At 37.8% G+C, this 18,743-nt stretch overlaps 1 protein-coding gene across 1 annotated transcript in view; it reads right to left on the bottom strand.

Annotated features, from left to right (window-relative positions):
- Aff2 (AF4/FMR2 family member 2) overlaps window positions 1–18,743 on the bottom strand; it is a 482,794-nt gene that overhangs the window by 197,016 nt on the left and 267,035 nt on the right. The window contains 1 exon segment of the mRNA XM_038315895.1: window positions 1,557–1,601. Within this exon segment, the coding sequence (XP_038171823.1) occupies window positions 1,557–1,601 (45 nt within the window).

The raw sequence follows: 18,743 nt of genomic DNA, 5'->3' as shown, positions 1-18,743 counted from the left end.
TTGCCCAGGTAGCCAGTTGTCTCTGTGATTTTTTGCATATTTTGGAAGTTGTTTGATTGCACTTCCTAATTACTCAGGTAACATTATTTCCCTTCTCAGATCTTCGATGGGGTTGAAGACTAGATAAATATAGCTACTTTCCTCTCAAGACTTGGCCAAGTAATTTATTATACAAGACTTAGGATAGTTAGAATAGGATATTTGTTCTTATTGTACATAATTTTGTAGTAGGTTTAGAACTCTCTTACTTATACAAAAGAGGGAGGTGCTGCAGAAGCTCCATTTGTTCCTTCAGCCAAAAGCCTTTGAGATACCAACCCACTGGGATGTGGTATCTTTCGCTTTAAAAATAAGCTGCGGCAGCCCTTGTGCTCTCTTGCTTACTTCGGATTCTGCTTCTGGCTATCAGATGCTTTTCCTGGTCATGCAGGTGGCTGTTGTCTAGGATGGTGATCTATAAGTTCTTTTTTCCTTTAAATAAATAACCCTTTTTTAAATCATAATTGCTAATTAGTGTGGGATTGTTTTGTTTTGTAACTTACTCCTTTACTTCTTGACAGTTTATGGGAGAATTATGGTTTTATAATCTTTGACAGACAAAGAAGGGAGATTCAGAAAGATGAAGTTATCTGTCCAAAGTCACGAAGTCACAAAAGTGACAAATGGTCAGTCCAGGGCAGGAACTTGGTCCTACTAATCATCTTCTTGAAATACTATATTAGCATATAATGCCAACCAGCAGAGATAATATGTAGATACATTTTTCTTACTTTTTTTAAAACTGGTATTTTGACTTCCACGAAGGTTACTGCCACACATTTCCACTTTCTTCTTCCCACTGTCATAAGCAGGAGTGCCTGCCCATACATGCCATGACATGTCAGTCTCCCTTTCCTCTCTCCTCAGCACACCACCCGCAGTCTCCAGAATCATATTGCATTGACAGTTTGTTTCTTTAAAGCTCTATGATGAGCTATCAAGAGTCAGCAGGCAGAAAGGTGAGGACTGAGGTTTGCTGCTTGAATAGGGAAAGTTTCCTAAAGAAGGTGAGAGGCATTTCTGTCTAGGACTCAAAATTATTCCCCAGACAAGTAGTAACAAAATTGCCACCATTTTAATGACATTAGAGTGCAATTGATCGGAAGTACGAAATGAGGCAGGCGATAGAAGCAGCGGAGCATGGATGTTGAGTGCAAGCATTCCTAATACATTGCTTTGTTACCACCAATGGGAGTGAGAGTTATCTCTGACTCTTTTGCCTGCTCTTGGAATTCTTTTCCTCCTGCTGGGTTGTCATGTGCAGCACTGATATGGTGGGTTTTGTTCAGTCTTACTGTATCTTATTACGGAATGTTTAGTGGGTATCACTGGGAGGTCTACTCTTTTCTGAAGGGAAAAGGAGCAAAGAGTGAATCTGGGGGAGAGAGCAGGATGAACTTGGAGGAGAGGAATGAGGGGAAACTACAATCTGAATGTAATGTATAAGAGGAGAATAAAAGTTTTTTTGTTTTATGTTTTTTTTTTTTAAATACACAGAAATAAAAGTTCAAACTTACCCGCAGGATTTCCTCGACACAGCTTGGATCACTGGGAAGGCTTACCTAAAATAAACAAAATGCAATAATTATAACTAAGTTCCACTCAGAGAAACTCTCCATGTAAGAGTGTTCACTGTGGGATAAGTCATAAAGGACAGGGGAAAAAGCTAGAAACATTATTTTCCCTATTAAATACAAAGCGGCAAGGTCTGCAAATGGCTAATTCGGCTTTGCTTTAATGAAACAGTGAAATCAAGTACAAGGTGTGGAAAGAAAGTGACTACTGATGTGCTATAGGACACTGAGCTGTTTTCATCCCCTTCAGGTTTATCCAAATAGCGAACTTGACCTTGAGATCCTCCAGTCTCTCAACACTTGAACATAGTTTAGCATATTATTACATTTAAAGAAGAGAGCTCACAGAGATCCTCCTGTCTCTGCCTCCCGAGTGCTGGGATTAAAGGCGTGCGCCACCACCGCGAGACCAGCCTGGTCTACAAGAGCTAGTTCCAGGATAGGCTCCAAAGCTACAGAGAAACCCTGTCTCGAAAAACAAAAAACAAAAAACAAAACAAAAAAAAAAAAAAAAAAAAAGAGCTATATAAAAAGACTTCTCTGATTAAATTGAATTCCCCTTCAACTCGGGCAGTCAAATCTGATGCCGATACTTTTTTGATGCAAAAAAATGAACTGAATTCCTGTGAGTACTGCAGATTTGCCTTGACATTTAGAGGGAATTTCAGGCATATAGTAAGGGAATGCCAAGAACCATTTTTCCTTCTCTCTCTTTCTGTGACACTTGCTTGGTCAATCAAAATCCCACTGAACATAAACATACTGAGGACATCCTATATGTCAAGCAGATAACATTTTTCTCCCAGGGCCTGGCAAGCAGTAAATGCAATGATGCAAATATCAAAGTAAGATAACAGCTCCACTGTGGTACATGATGGGAGACTTGGAAGTAGAACCTGAAGTCCTGTCTACCAATCGGCATGTTACTTGTGCAGCCTGAGCAACTCCTAAACATTTCTTTTTTCCTGCCCTTCAAACCTTCACGTTCTCTGGGATAAAAACCCCATCACTGGCGTTCTGGGAAGGAAAACGGTGGTTATCTCTCATTAACTGCTGCAATAGCTTAGCAGCAGAAGGCAACCTTGGCAACCTTGGAGCCAAGGAGCACCACAAAGTCACACCATGCAACAGAGCTCAAGTAGGAGGTTTATTGGGGGGAGGTGCAGAGGAAGGCTCCTAGTGAGAGCAGAAGGAAAGGGAGGAGGCAGGGTGAGAAGGGATTGCCTTTTATAAGGGTATATAAGCGCATGCGCATAGGGAGAGCACTCTACTTAGTGGCTGTAGTAGCTCCACTGTCAAGTCTTGGCTGATGCTGATGACTTGCCCTGCTAGGTCCTGGAGAGCAGGCCTGTGTAATGTTTGAATGCTAAGGACTGCTTTGAGGGATGACAGGAAATTTTCTGCAGTGTGAACACTACTACAGTGTCTGTGAACTCCAGACCCGTCACAAGACTGGTTCACCATTATGCTCAGATTGCAGATAAAGTTAAAGAATATTTGAGGAAATCTAAAGTGGACTATGGCACCAGATTTCCTCAACCTTAAAAAATGTACAGGATTTTACATAAATATCCAAGTATTATAAAATTCATTATTGAGCATCCATTGATTTCCATCTGAATTTATTGAATTTCTTCTACCTGTAAGGGTCCCTGCTCTGGGAAGCATAAAATCCCAAGTAAGGAGACAGGCCTTACGATGGTCTCCACACATATTTCCAGGTTACACTTGTTATCCTAGTATAATTATTAATTGTTTTCCCTTTCATATTAAAATGTTCCATTTTTGATGAGAAGTTATATAGACATCCTTCCTAATGTAATAATACTTGAATATGTGGTATAAAAGATAATACAAATAAAGACAAAAATTGGCTATGCACACATTATAAAGAAACATAAATTATAACTTTCAAATAGGGACTCACCAGTAGATTGGCCTAACACAGTTAATTCATTCTTTAATCTATTCAAGAAATATGTTTTTGAAGGCTAAGGTATTCTTCATCAGGCCGGTGGTAAGCAGAAATGCAATAGTAAGCAAAAGAAGGCACAGTGGTCTTCCTCATTGAGCTGGCATGCTTGATAGGATGGTGAAGAAGAAGAAATTCAATATGTAACTATGACTTTGGGCTATAACATGCTATAAAGGAAACCGGTCCGTGCATACTGTCTCTAAAACATAAGAGGCTCTATGTACAAGTATGTACATACGAAATGATCCAATTCACATTCCCTTCCTGTAGTTCCATGTTGTATACCTAAGGTTGTGAGAAATCTGCCTACAGGTTTGGGATCAATATAATCCCAAATTGCTTGATCTTTCAATGTGGATCTTTATGTTAGAATTAAAATGTTTTAATTTTGTTTGTTTTGTGTGTATGAGTGTTTTACTTGTAGTTATGTATGTGCACCACGTGTGCCTGGAGCAAATGGAAGAAGGTGCCCAATCCCTTAGAACTGGAATCATAGATGGGTGTGAACAAGCTTGTGGGTACTGGGAATTGAACTCTGACCCTCTGTGAAAGTGACAAGTGCTCTTAACAACTGAGCCATATCCCTAGCCACTACTTTAGATTCTGATTTTTAAATTGACAACTACTGATAATACACAGAATATGTATTTCCTGGTCTAACATAATATTACACAACACAACTTATAATTTTCTTTAGTGATAATTCTTAGTATCAGACAACATCCCTACTAGTTGCTCAGTGATCCAGCAATTGTGTTTTCAAGATGATTCTTAAACTTCCAATAAATACCTTTCCTAAACATGAATATTCAAAGGGATGTAATGAAGACTTAAATTGTCCTTGTTCCACAGTATCAGTATGGGCTCTGTAGATTAAATATGTATGGGCCAAGTCCCGCCCCATACCTTTGCTCATTTTTTAACAACAAATATATCAATACAAATTTTGAAGCTAAAGAGGATGAAAACAACAATATTCACATACAGAAAGAGTCCTCTCCTATGAGTCAAAAGCTTTGGGTAGAAATCTTGGTCCTAGCTCACAGGAGTCAGATTTAGTAACTACCTATCAAAGTTTCAGCATTTATAACCATAAAATATAATTTAATGTAAAATATAAATAATAGTAACTGATCCTTTCTAGTCTCACAGGGTTCCTGTTTATAACAAATGAAATAAGAGAGGTCGAGCGTGCTTTGTAGCTGCAAAACTACACAGGTTAAGTCAAACCTTTCTCCTGTGATTCCTCGTACTTCTGTTATTAAAAGTGCAGCTAAGAGCTGCCTCTCATCAACTGCAAATATCATCCTTCCACTTAGAATTACAGATACTCACTTCTTTATGGAAGGAAATCCTGTCAAGAAATAGAGATGTAGGCACTGGGACTTTGCAGCAAATCAGATAATGACCATCAGAGTCAGATTTGAGAACCGTACAGATAAATATATATGGACCCATGTCCAGTGTTTATATATGTTCCTTTCCCCAAGAAAATACTGGAATCCAGTATTCTTGTGAAGTCACTACTCCTGCAAATTTATCTAGCTCAGCCCCACAACTGGTTTTTCTCCAGACAACTCAAATGTACCTGGAAGGGCTTCTTAACCAGAAAAAGACTTGCTGTGTGTCTGGAACAGTGTTGGGCACAGGGGCTTGCAAAGACAAATGCTGTGAGACCTAGTCTGTCTCTCAGAGTTAAATGTCTAGACAGAACAGGAAAACAAACAATTAGAGACCCACTGGGACATACATGGTAAGGTAGTCTTGACAAGAGTAATAGGATCTCATTCATTCATCAGATCTCCCATTTCCTTCTTTAGACAACAAATCCTGATTGAGCTCACACTGTGCTCAGGATGGTGCCAAGGAAGGCAATTTAAAGACAAAAGACAGTATCATTCTTGCCTTGAAGACTCCATGCAAATAAAGGAAAAGGGAAATTGTCTGTTTACAGGGGAAATAGGAAATAGGGAACTGGGAGTCTCATTAAAGTGCCACAGAAAGAGTACCTACTAGGTTTACTGAGGGAACCATATCCAAAGGAAGCTCCCAGCCCTTAAATTCCTTACTGTATTCCTCACACCATATGGGAGTAAGAGGTCAGATATAGGACATTTCTCAATAGTGCTGGGACCACCTGAGGCTATTTAGTCTACAAGCCCCCTACAGTGCAGTGACTCACTGGGGTCACGGTACAAACTGGAAGAAAGCTGCACTAAGCTAGATTTTGTCTTCTTGAACACTCTGTGTCTCAGGCAAACCACCCATACCTCTCCTAAAGTTTCCAGTGGAGCCACTCACAGAGGTGTGAAAGAAAGGGACAGAAGAGAAGTAGTAGTGGTACTAGGATCAGAACTGCCACACCGTTACTTAGTTCCAGAACCACCTTCTCTTCCTTTTGAATCCACTCTTGAGTATTCAGATAGTCCACAAATCACAAGTTAGCCACTCAGATCCTCTCTAATCTGCCTCCACTCCCTCCTCCTAGAGCAGAAAGCCAGCATCACAAGGAAAAATTACAGGAGAGCTGTGCTCTCGTTCCTGGCTAGAGAGACCCTTGTGCTGGGCAGGGATGTGTCCTCTGAGGGCCAGGGAAGGGAGTCATATGTCATCAAGCAGGTGGTGAGTAGCTGGAGAATTCTCACAAGTGCCTACCCTCTGTGAATCTAACACTGCAGGCAGTCACCCCAAGAAACCAGAGAGACCACAGACAGATCATCTGCCTAGTGATAAATGGATATCTTGTGAAATAATCAGCATACCTTTAAATCATCAAATTTTCAATTAACCATAACAACAATAAGTGAATTGCATAGGATGTTTTAATTATTTTGAAATTAATCAGTTTGGAGCATCCTCCTTGGTGGTTAGGGTAATACAAGATATGAAAAATGCCAGATTGTGGCATTGGGAAATATAAGCCGCAACTAGAACTAAAAGAAAACATGGAGATTAGTGTAAAGCATTAGCAGACTAGTGATCATCACATGCTTAACTCATAGGAGTTCAACGTGTGCCTCTAAGTGCATTACTGCTAAGAAATTGTGAGGGAAGAATAGTCATTTTTTTTTTTTGCCTAAATCATCCCAAGACTGTAAAAATGTATTCATGGGAATCAATGCCTACTACTCTGGGAATACTCTACCTTGACAAAGTTTTCTCAAAATAAAGTATAAAAAAATGTAAGTTTAATTATTAACTAAATAACTGGCTCAGTTAAATAATATTCACAATTGACACTGATGGCAGCTTTAAAACTAATTCCATTTGTATCTTCATTATCAGATTACTGAATTTATGTTCATGATTGAATTATGGGAGACAGAGGTCACTGACACAGTATTATCAATAAAATAAAAACGCAGGATATAATAGTCTAAGAAATGAGCCTTGGTCTTTTTAAATTGTTAATCTTCATCATTGGTCATTTATAAAAACAGGGAGCAGCAGCCTCTTGTTTCTCATTTGCATTTTCAGATTCTTTGATTTCCCCATCCAGGTGTTCCAGTTTTCCAAAATAAATTTGGAAAACTATAAGCTGAGTTCACAGTAGGATCTGCCACTGTCCCTTTTTTCTTGCCTCATCTTAACCTGTCCCCAGTCTCATTTGTATTCATGAGTCTATAATTAAATGGGAGTAGTTAATATTACATAAGTTGCAGACAGAAATCCTTGGATAATATGGCCTTAATCAAAACAAAATAACAACAACAAAAATTTGACATGATCAAATCAGCTCATCTTCCAAATTTGTTTTAATACAGAAAAAGTTCTGTATATCCAAAGAATTGCTGTTTATTTTTAAATATTCATCTTGAAAAGAGGCTATGAATTTGAAAGGGAGTAGTAGGTAGGGTAACACACAGGAAAAATTAGAGGGGGACAGGGAAGAACGGAATGATATAATTATACTATAATCTCAAAAAGAAGAAATGATAAAAAATGCTGTTCTTGGGCAATTTATTAGGAAGCCACATGATCAAAATATCCAGGGTAAAAACAGGCTAAAAAGTACCAACTGTTTTCTCTAAGAAAGGAATGGATGAAAAATAGAGAATGAAGCATAAAGGAATTCAACACATGTCATTTTAAAAACTACAGAAAATGACTCTGTCTAGAATCATAGAAGAGACTACATCTAAAATTGAATAGGTGTCAATAAGTATTTTCTTACTTAGAAAATATATGAGATAGATACATACTGTAGTTTGTGGTATCTCTATGACATCTTTGAAGCTCAACAAATTTTGGTATAGATTCCAGCTCTAAAACTTGCTTTATGACCTTGAACAAATCACTTGAATGTCTCTGCCTCTTTTTATCTATCTACCTAAGAACAAGTTTTAAAATAATCTACTTTGCCAATTCTGTGAGGTTGAAGTGAAGTGAGGTATATAAGTAAGGTACCTTAGCCCAGTAGTTGGTACACACTTATGTTCATATTCTAAATCCTGTTACTGGCTTGTAAGAAGGCATCAGCATCCTCAGTCTAGACAGCTTTAGGAGCTGATGCTATAGGCTTGTCACCATGACATCTGAATGTTGTTAATGAATTGTTAAATCCTCTTCAGGGGCCTAGTTTATAAAGAGTTTCAGGTTGTTGCTCCATTTGATGGTTCTCACTGAAAGTGACAAAGGAGACTAGAGATGGGACTTGAAAGGATATGACAACAGAGAATAAGAGGAGAGAGCGGTGAGTAGGATGGGGGAAGGGTGATCAACGTGCTTCCTGAAGAGGACGTCTCTTCACTGATTACATTAAGAATGGGCAACAGAAAAATGCATATGTAGAAAAGCCCATCATCAGCTGAGAGTGCTAATGACAGAGGGAATTTAAAGTGAAGAGTACTTAATTCTATGAGTCCTGAATAGCCATTTGCTCACTGTTCATGTATGTGTTATAATAACTATTTTATAAAGAAGAGGGAGCTGAGCTTGAGTATGTGACATATCTGTGTGCGTGTGTGTCTATATACATACATATGTATACATATGTATTTCTGTGTATTTTATAGACTTTTATCAAACAATAGACATCTAGGAATATTTCTATAACAAACCAAAAACCATCTGGAAATTCCTTGTTGCCTTGTCTCTTGGCTGGCCTCTGGCATCATTTTGGTTGTGGCTGCTACCCCTGCCAATATTGAAAATATTCTGTCTCTTCCTCTGGCTAAGTTTCCAAGTTCAGATTACCACCACAACATTCTCTCCATGGTTTCACATTCATTCCTTCAATCTAGGCTCAAATTTTGAACCAAATCTTCCTTGTCTGTCAGCTTCCTGGATTCTGCCCTAACTTTCTTGTTCTTCCTTTGCTGTTCTCTTCTCAACCTAGTGTCTACTTTGAGGTTATATCCTACAATAATGGTATATAGGAGGGTTTAGAGGGAGGAAAGGGAAGGGGGAAGTAATGAAATTATATTACAATCTCAAAAAATGCCAGGAGGTGGTGGTACATGCCTTTAATCCCAGCACTCAGGAGGCAGAGACAGGCGGACCTCTGTGAGTTCGGGGCCAGCCTGGTCTACAATAGCTAGTTCCAGGACAGGCTTCAAAGCTACAGAGAAACCCAGTCTCTAAAATACAAAACAAAACAAACAATTAACAGTAATCATTTCTTATAGATTCTGCTCTAAAATCTATAGACACTCTGGCCGTGTCCTTTTCCTTTTGAAATTTCTACATGTGTGTGGAACTCCTCCATTACTGTGAAACATCCACTTCCATCCTGTAGAAATCTTAGCCATGCAACAGTGACCATTTTACAGTTTAAATGGATTCTACTAAATCTCTCGTTATTGTGCTAACACTAATTTAATAGCTTTCTGATGTGGGGCCCTGTGATTTCTTCTAGCCACAGAGGAGAATGTAAAAATACAATTTAGAGTGAAATAGGGCAATTTCAGAAATAAAAATTGGTACAATATATAATAAATATGTTTCAAGAATAGCATTCACTTCTTAATTCTATAAATTAAAGAGTAAATGATGGGGTGTTTAGAACTGTCATGTGTTTCTAAGCTCACCAATACAGCATCTCCTGCTACTGAATAGTTAAACAATTACAAAGCAGTGATCTCATTTGCTGGTAAAGTATTCTATAAAACAATAAAAAGAACAATATGCTAACACTCAAAATATGACAGTTTCCTGTTTAAGTTATACCTCTGGTGAACTGCGTAATTTGGGACAAATCACTTTCTCACTTTTTAGCTTGTACCCTAATGGCAGGAAAATGTTCTAGTATTTTGCATCTCATATAACTATCAAAGGCAATAGGGGAAACATATAATATAATCAACTTTATTTTGTTTACAAATGGCATTATGAAAGAAAAATATGATTACTATTATTTTGTAAAAGAAAGAGCACTGAGACACTCTAAAATTATGAAAGACATACAGTGAGAATAAATGACAGTGCCTTCCAACCACAGGCCAGACACGATACATGTACTGACATCACATATATGTCCATTCAACTACACCCAAATTTGTACTATTGGTTTTTTTATCCATATTTTTCCAAAGAATGATTGTACTTTTACCTGGGGCTTGTAGCCCATGTGAACCTGATTTTTCATTGCGAAAAAGGGAGGCATGAGGAGCTTCTGTCATTCTCATTATGTAAAATTAGGAGGAAGATGCAGTGATAGGAAGTGGTGATGTGGGGCCGATAGTTTTGCTCAGTGCAGAGACGAACAATGGAGCATAAGAAAAACTGGATGATTGAGAGAAAAAGCAAACAGTACAGGACACACGGGAGAGGGTAGCTGAAAGAGGAACATGAATAAATACTTCTTACCTTCTGTTAGCAAGAAAGGCAGTGCTGAGGGATACAAGCAGCAGACTGGAAAGAGAGATGGTAGGACATGTCTGACTGTGTCTGTTTTTCTTTACAAAACAGGTAACAAGGAAGATCATCAGGTGAGAATTTGACACAGCTTTGGGAAGGAGGAATAGAAAAGGAGCTGTGGATTTGTCTTGTCTTGGACAGCAGGAACATGTAATGTGGATTTGCTATGGATGGACAGAAGAACTATGTAACAGCGTTGGGAAGAGAAAAAGAAAGCAGCAGTGTGAAACACACAGGAGGTATTCCACACAGACCACATACTAGGTATAAGGAGAGAAAGGAAGAAAACAATGGAGACAGATAGAAATCACAGGCAAAGAATTACTGACAATTTTGACTGAGGTGGCACTTGGTTCCTCACCACTAGATTACTTTATTTCTACCACTTATTTAATTAATGGCAGTCTACAGATCTCCAACTGTTCTCATCTATAAGAAGCTTTATTCTCAATTCATGAGATAAGCAGAGAACGCAAGAATAAGGTTAATGATTTGGAAGACCCACACTAGTAATTCTTGTAATGTTACCTAATTCCATATGAAATAAAATCAAGAGCCAAACATGTTCCCAAGGGTTGGGGTATCTATGGGCCCAAATAAATTCAGTCTTGTATCTAAGGGAGTAAAGAGGACTCCATTTGCCTATATCTTCTTCCTAGAAAGTACACCTATACATCGTTAGAAGGAGCTAATGGATCGTTTAAAATGAGTTCTTCAATCATTCTGATAGTCTATATTTCAGCAATATTCTATTTGTAATTATTTCTTTTATTTTTGAGATTACGATATAATTATATTTTTCCCTTCCTCCTTGTTCTTTTTAAATTCATGGACTCTTTTTTCATCAATTGTTGTTACATACATATATTTCTATGTATATACTTGTATATTCCTAAATATAACCTGCTTAGTCTGTATAATGTTACTTGTGTGTGTTTTTTTTTGGTTTTTCGAGACAGGGTTTCTCTGTGGCTTTGGAGCCTGTCCTGGAACTAGCTCTTGTAGACCAGGCTGGTCTCGAACTCACAGAGATCCGCCTGCCTCTGCCTCCCGAGTGCTGGGATTAAAGGCGTGCGCCACCATCGCCCGGCTTACTTGTGTGTTTTTAAGGCTGACCATTTGGTACTGGATAATCAATTGATGTGCTCTTCCTCAAGAAAGAGTATTTCAACAATAATTTTATGCATTTAATATATGATAGTCAACATGAAGCATATTATAACATGATTAGCTTTTATAATATGTCTTGGATTGATGAGGTCTTCAAAGCACTAAGATTTCTGACTTGTTTAAAAAAAAATGAAGCCGGCACTAGGTATTTTGGGAAACTTCCGAAGGCACTGCTATGGACACTTGGTGAGATCTTTAACTTCTATAATCATAATTACAAAAGAAACTTAAAAATTTATATCTTTAGCTCCATTTTGTGAAAATTATTTAAAAAATCAATGTCTTTCCTTGACTCTGGTCCCTCACCCTGAAGAAACTGCTATGCTCACCGATTAAATCCATAATTATTTAAATGCCAATTTCAGAATAAAGGAGCCCAATTTTAGTTTGATTTCCTTAGTGTGATTTTCCTGAAAAACACGTAAGTAGGTGTAATTTTAGAAATTGTACTCATACATGCACTCAATGAAAATGTGGCAACAGAATGCACTTGATAGAAAACGGCTCCACTTTTAAAGTAACCTCTAACAAACTGGGCGCCTTATTGACTTCTGAAATTCTGCACTTAACAATTTTCTTAATTGCTGCTGGATGACATCGCAATTCCACAGAAACAGTTACAATTGCTCTTCTCTGACAGTGATGATCCTAAAGAACAAACCACATGCATAGGAAACTGAAACCTCGCCAGCTCCCCTATTATTTATAACTCTAATTAAAACACTTTTATCTATTAAGGCCAAGTGACACTGCTAAATATATCCAGAGAAGTTCACATTTTTTCCTAGGCTTCTGAAATTTCTTAGATCTGCGCCTACTTACATGTGCTTTAACTGCTCACTAAAACGAACTGATAGCTAGGAATAACTTACTTCCATTAGATTTATAAATCTCATTAATTAATTCTACATCTCCGATGGTGTAAAAACCAAACTCAAATGCAAGATCTAATTACAGAGAAGCAAAAAAAATGTTAATTCACAACACTGAGATTGAAACACAGAAGTAACTGTTTAGCCTCAAATTAATGAGCCGCTATGCTAAGCAAGCATGTCCATTAATCCCTAATGAGGATTTTAAACACATTAAAACTTCCTAATGCAAAATGTTTGCCTTCCTTTTATCCAATAACAAATAAGCCAATAATTTTCTGGATCTAAATGACACTATTAACTGTCACGGCATGTTTTATTTGACAAACCCTCCATTCAAATACTGTAAAACCAATTAATTTGCCTGCTGTGAAATGTGTTTCTTGATAGCTTCTATGCAAGGTGGTTTTTTTTCTATTCAAAGCAATGAAAATAGAAGGTCAATGTAGATGTGTGAGTTTGTTTTAAAAACAAAGCCACAGTAGCTATAGGTTGTCAAATCTGTTTGCATCTCAAATGAATTGAAACCCAACTTCCATTTTCAGGACATCAATCCCCAGATTGATTTCCTGATAAGTAAACTGCCTCAGAGTAATAATTTGATTACCATGAAGATGGTCTCATGCTTGAGAAGGTCTCATGCTACTCTGTTCAATTATATAGAATTATTTGCAGCACTGTCCCTGGCCCTGCTTACTTTGTTAAGTTACCTGGAGCTTTGTTAGATGCCTCCTTACATGCAACCTTTCTCTAAACGTATCTATCGACATGATAATCCAAGACACCACTTTCTAAATTTGGAGTTCATTCATGATTTTTTAATTTTCTTTGCTAATTATCATTATCACTTTCATTTTCTATGCAAAAGAATGAATTTATTATGACTTTTCAACATGTATGTCATTGTTCTTTGTTCATATTCTCGGCATCACCATTTGTCACCTTTTCCTGCATCGACTGGTTCCCTTCTTCCTTACAAATATTCCTCCTTTTGCTTTCATGTCACATACGCACGCACACACACACACATGCATGCACACACTCACCAACTCACCCAGGCATACCACAGGTGTGTGTGCACACTGCACATGCACGCGCACACACACACACACACACACACACACACACACACACACACATTCTGGAAATGAGAGAAAAATATACATGTGTTTTTTTCTCCATTACTAGTCCCCCTACATCCCTGTTCCCTCCATTCTCTTCCCTTTAGGTCTCTTCCTCTCATCAACATAAATTCTATAACTTACAGAGCATGTATAAGATAAACATGACATATTTGTCTGAGTCTGATGACTTTTTTCACTTAACACAGTGATCATCCATTTGTGTGCCAATTGTTAGGTCTTAGGGAAACCTAGGACTACCTAAGCTACCTATTAATGTATCTGAGACTCTGTCATCATTGGTATAGAAAGTATCTGCTACAGAGTCCTGAATCCTCTAAGCACTCTCATCCCCACCCCCTACCCTAAACCTCCCCAGCCCTTGAGTTTCATTGCCTCCCCCCTCCCCTCCCCGCTTCTCTTTCCTATATAACCCAGTCCTTTAGCTGTGAGCTCTCTTGGCTCCTTTCTTAGTTCTCTTGATCTTCTTTTTGGCTCCTCTTTTGGGTGTCTCCTGGCCTGCTTGCCTCCCTTTCTCTTCTCTTCCCTGTCGCCTCTCCCGGCCAGATCTACTCTGTTGGTCATGTTCAACTTGGATTCTTCCAGATGCCTCTGGCTGTTCTCTCCCTCATATCTACAATAAAAACATTTCAACCATATCTAGGAGCAGTCATGAATTCATACTTTACAAATGAACTAAACTCCATTGTCCATATATACTTGGGTTTCTTTACAGATTTTTAAAGTTTTTTGAGACCACATTTCTCTGTGTAGCCCTGACTTTTCTGAAACTAGGTCTGTAGCCCAGAGTGGCCTAGAACTTATGAAGATTCACCTGCCTCTGCCTCCTGCGTGCTGGGATTAAAGATGTGTGCTACCACTGCTCTGTATATTTCATTTTCCTTATTTATTCTTTGTTGATGGCCACCTAAATGCACCTATGTCCTGGCTGTTGTGAATAGTGCCATAGTAAAAAAGGATGTACAAGTGCTTCTGTGATACACATCCATGATATCCACAGTGACTACAATAGCTCACATTCTCATCAGTACTTTATATGGGTTACTCTTCATAAATCTTCAACTCTTGTGGTTGTATGTGTTCTAAATGATAGTCATGTTGAAAGGAAGATTTGGAATCACGGATAAGTTTTATTTTGCACTTCTCTGAAGGCAAGGTATGTTGGTTTTTTCATATATATATGAGCAATGTTATTTCTTCAGAACTGTCTATTCAAGTTGGTTTGAACATTCAGTGATGGAATGATTTGACATTTGGTGTTTAACCTCTTTTTAGTTCATTATGGAGTCTAGATATCAATCATCTTACAGATTTATTGTTGACAAATATTTTCTCTCTTTCTGTAAGCTGTCTCTTCACACTATTGATTGTTTCCTTTGTTGGGCAGAAAGCTTTTAATTTCATATGTATCACTTGCCAGTTCTTGCAATTATTTCCTGAGCTTTTTGGAGTCCTGTTTAGAAAGCTTATCCTTTGTACCTTAAAGCAGTTTACTTATGCTTACCTTTAACACTTTCAGGGCTAATGTTAAGGTCAATAATTCATTCTGAGTTCATTTTAATAGTGTGAGAGATAGATAAGTTCTGTCATCTACTCTAAATACCTAGCTTTCCCAAGTGCTACTTGTTGAAGAGAATGACTTTCAATATACTATGTATTTTTGGTGTGTTCGTAAAACATTAGATTGCTATAGTTGTTGGGCTTATGTTAGGATCATTGGTCTATTTGTGTTGGTCTATTTGTCTGTACCATGCTGTTTTGTTAGTTTGACTCTGTAGGATAATTTGAAGTCAGTTATAATGGTACCTGCAGCATTTTTCCCCTGTGCTTGCGATTCGACTACCTAGCAGAGAGATTATCTGTTTATGTTATTTTCATTGCACTTTTAACTGCTACTATTGAAAATTTGATGGCAAATTCTCTGAGTCTGTAGGTTCATTTTTGTAATACATCAATTTTCACATTAATTTGGCCAGTCCATGAACATAGGTACTCTTTTCATCTTGTAACCTTTAAGTTTCTTCCTTCAGTACAATATTTCATCTCCTTTATATAAGGCTTATTCTAAGTCATTCTGAACTGGTTATTTTTCTGGATTTCCTTCTTAGCAACTTTGCCACTTTTATATAGAAAAGCTGCTTAGAGACTGATTATTTTTTCCTTGTGCTTATGTATCCTGCTATTTCTCTGGATATTTCTAAGTTTTCTAGTGGAATATTTCAGGTTTTTAAGCATAGGATTTTGCACTCTACAAATATGGCTAATTTTGTTTAATCTATTTTGTATCTTTCTTTATTCTTAGGTAGGCCTAAGACTTGCAATACTATGTAGAACAGGAGAGGAATGAGTGGGTGTTTTCCATAATTCTCCTGAAAAATCTGTTGCCAATATTATGCTAATTAAGGAAATTTGAGATTTTCTCTACAGAAAAGGCCTATGACAAGCTTTAATATTCTTTCAAGATCAAAGTCTTGTAGAAATAATGACTAGAATTAAAGGAACAAAATAATAAGGGCCTTTTATGTGTAGTGATGTGCTGCGGGCCTGCTTTTCGTCCTGCCCAGATCCCACATGGTTAGCTTATGCCCCCAAATAATTACAGGGAAACTGTATTCTTTTAAACCCTGCCTGGCTCATTAGTTCCTGCCTCTTACTCACATCTTGACTAACCCATATCTAATAATCTGTGTAACACCACGAGCGGTGTTTTACTGGGAAAGATTCAGCATGTCTGACCTGGCAGCTGGCTTCATCACATCTCTCTCCCTGAGGAGAGGCAGCCTGTCTCACTTAGGAGAGCCATGGCATCTGACTGAGTCATCTACTTCACTTCCTTCTTCCTGTTCCGTCTACTCCACCCACCTAAGGGCTGGTCTATTAAATGGGCCAAGGCAGTTTCTTCTTTAAAGAATGAAATCAACACAAACAGAAGACTCTCCCACATCAATTCCCCTTTTTCTGTTTAAACAAAAAGAAAGGCTTTAACTTTAACATAGTAAAATTACATATAACAAAACAGTTATCAAGCAAGAATTACAGTTACAATATTTATATCTATTTATCTTTTATCATAACAAAGGAAAACAACTATAATCTCTCTATTCTTCAACTCCATCAAAGACTCCAGAAGGATATAATATTACCTAAGTAAATGAGAAGTAAGCAACTTATAAAACTCTAGAAATCACAGAGACATCTCACTGCCTGGACAGTCACCCAAAGTTCCTCTGTACCGTTGGGGCATCCATCTTTGGCCTACAGGCCCATAGTTTCCAGCAGACATTTCCATGATGCAGGAAATTTCAAAGGCAGTTCAGTCAGTATCTGCTGTGTCCTGCAGAATGTCTCACAGACTCTTTCATGAATCAGGAACCCCGAAAAATCATCTCACCTATAGGCAAGTTCAGCAGTCCTCTCTCTGAGGGTTCTCTGTGTCCAGTTTATGCAATAGTCCAGGCAAGAGCAGTTTCTTGCCCAGATGGCTATCAAACTCCATAAGGAGCCTCTTCAATGCCCATCTTCCTCTTGAAGTAGATTGGTGCTGCCAGGAGCAGACGTGTCTCATTGTCATGAAAAGTTCTAAGTTATTAAAACATATAAATGCCATATTCTGTAGTCTTTGAAAGATATTAGGAATGCATATCTAACTGAAATATATCTCTGTATATCTAGAAAATCTAACTAACATGACTACAAGCTTGACTATTATCGATGATTATTCATTAACAACCTATATTTCCTAATTATACATTACATTTTTAAAATAAACTACACAATCACAATACCTTAATCAAGATCACAAATACATATACATATAACAAAATTAGCCTTAAATTTATATCAACGAAGCAAAATTTATATCAATGTAAATTATTCATATCTATATCATCTCCCCCTTTAAATGTAAAAGAACATTTATAAACAATATTTGGGAACATGGATGCAGTTATTTCTCTCCAAACTGCTTCCTGCTGAATGGGGATACTGTTAATCAGATCTTTCATGGTGTAACCTATGTGCCAGGTTCATCTCAGTCATCAGTTGGGTGAAGTATTTTTTTGAGGTTGTTCACAGCAACCTTTCAGGAGGGCGTGGTCTATCATACCATATTGGGATAGAAGCAATCTACAGGGTCTCATTTTCTTTAAAAACAAAAGAATCTCTTTTCCAAAGTATCATATCCTTGGATCCAAATTCTGAAGTCAAAGTATTTTGAAAATATCTATGTTGGATTAGTTCAGCAGCATTTATAAACAAATATATTTTAGCAGCTCTTGCTTCTTCCTCAGCATTCAAACAATTCAAAGAGAGCATAATAGTATACAGTATCAAGATTCTCTGTGTATTTTCCATCTTATACGACTTTATTTTAACCTCTATTTAATTTATTTTTACTTTTATTTTTTGAGACAGGTTGGCTGTCCTTGAACTCACAGAGATCCACAGTCTCAGCCTGGGATTAAAGGTGTGTGCTATAACACTTTGAACTCACAGAGATCTGTCTGTCTCTGCCTCCCAGGCATTGGGATTAAAGGTGTGTGCTACCACACCTTGAAGTCACAGAGGTCAATCTACCTCTGCCCCTTGAAGTCTCAGAGGTCAATTTACCTTGCCTCCCAAGTGTTGGGTTTAAAGGTGTGTACCACCACACCCTAGCTACTTCCTTTTTTTCTTTTTTACTTTTAAGAACTTTAACCTTTAGCCTGCATATATTTTCAACACATTGTAAAACATTTTGACATTGTCTTCGACTTTGAATCTTTCCTCTTCTGTATATCTCTCTTTTTGTGACCACATGAGTCTTTAATTTACCAAACAATATTGGTAGGACTAAAGCCGTAACTTTGACAGCTAGATCCAGCCCATTCCTTAGCTTTCCAGCCTTAAGGCAAAGGTACCAGCTGTAGCCATTTTTATCACCACAACTCTGTGGCATTTCAAGGTCCCTGCCAGCAAGCAAGCTGCAACAGTGTTAAACAACAATCAAAAGCTCCATAGTCAGGACCACCTGCTTGAAAGAGTCAGAGTTTGCCCTGGCAGGATGGCCCAGAAAACTGGCATTTTAAAAAGGCACAGCTTTTTTCCTGCTATGGCCGAAAACCGAAAGCATGCA

This window comes from Arvicola amphibius, chromosome X (assembly GCF_903992535.2).
Source record: "Arvicola amphibius chromosome X, mArvAmp1.2, whole genome shotgun sequence".
In the NCBI taxonomy this organism is placed as follows: Eukaryota; Metazoa; Chordata; class Mammalia; order Rodentia; family Cricetidae; genus Arvicola; species Arvicola amphibius.
The sequence above is the reverse complement of the archived record's forward strand: the minus strand, read 5'-3'. Positions and strand labels throughout refer to the sequence as shown.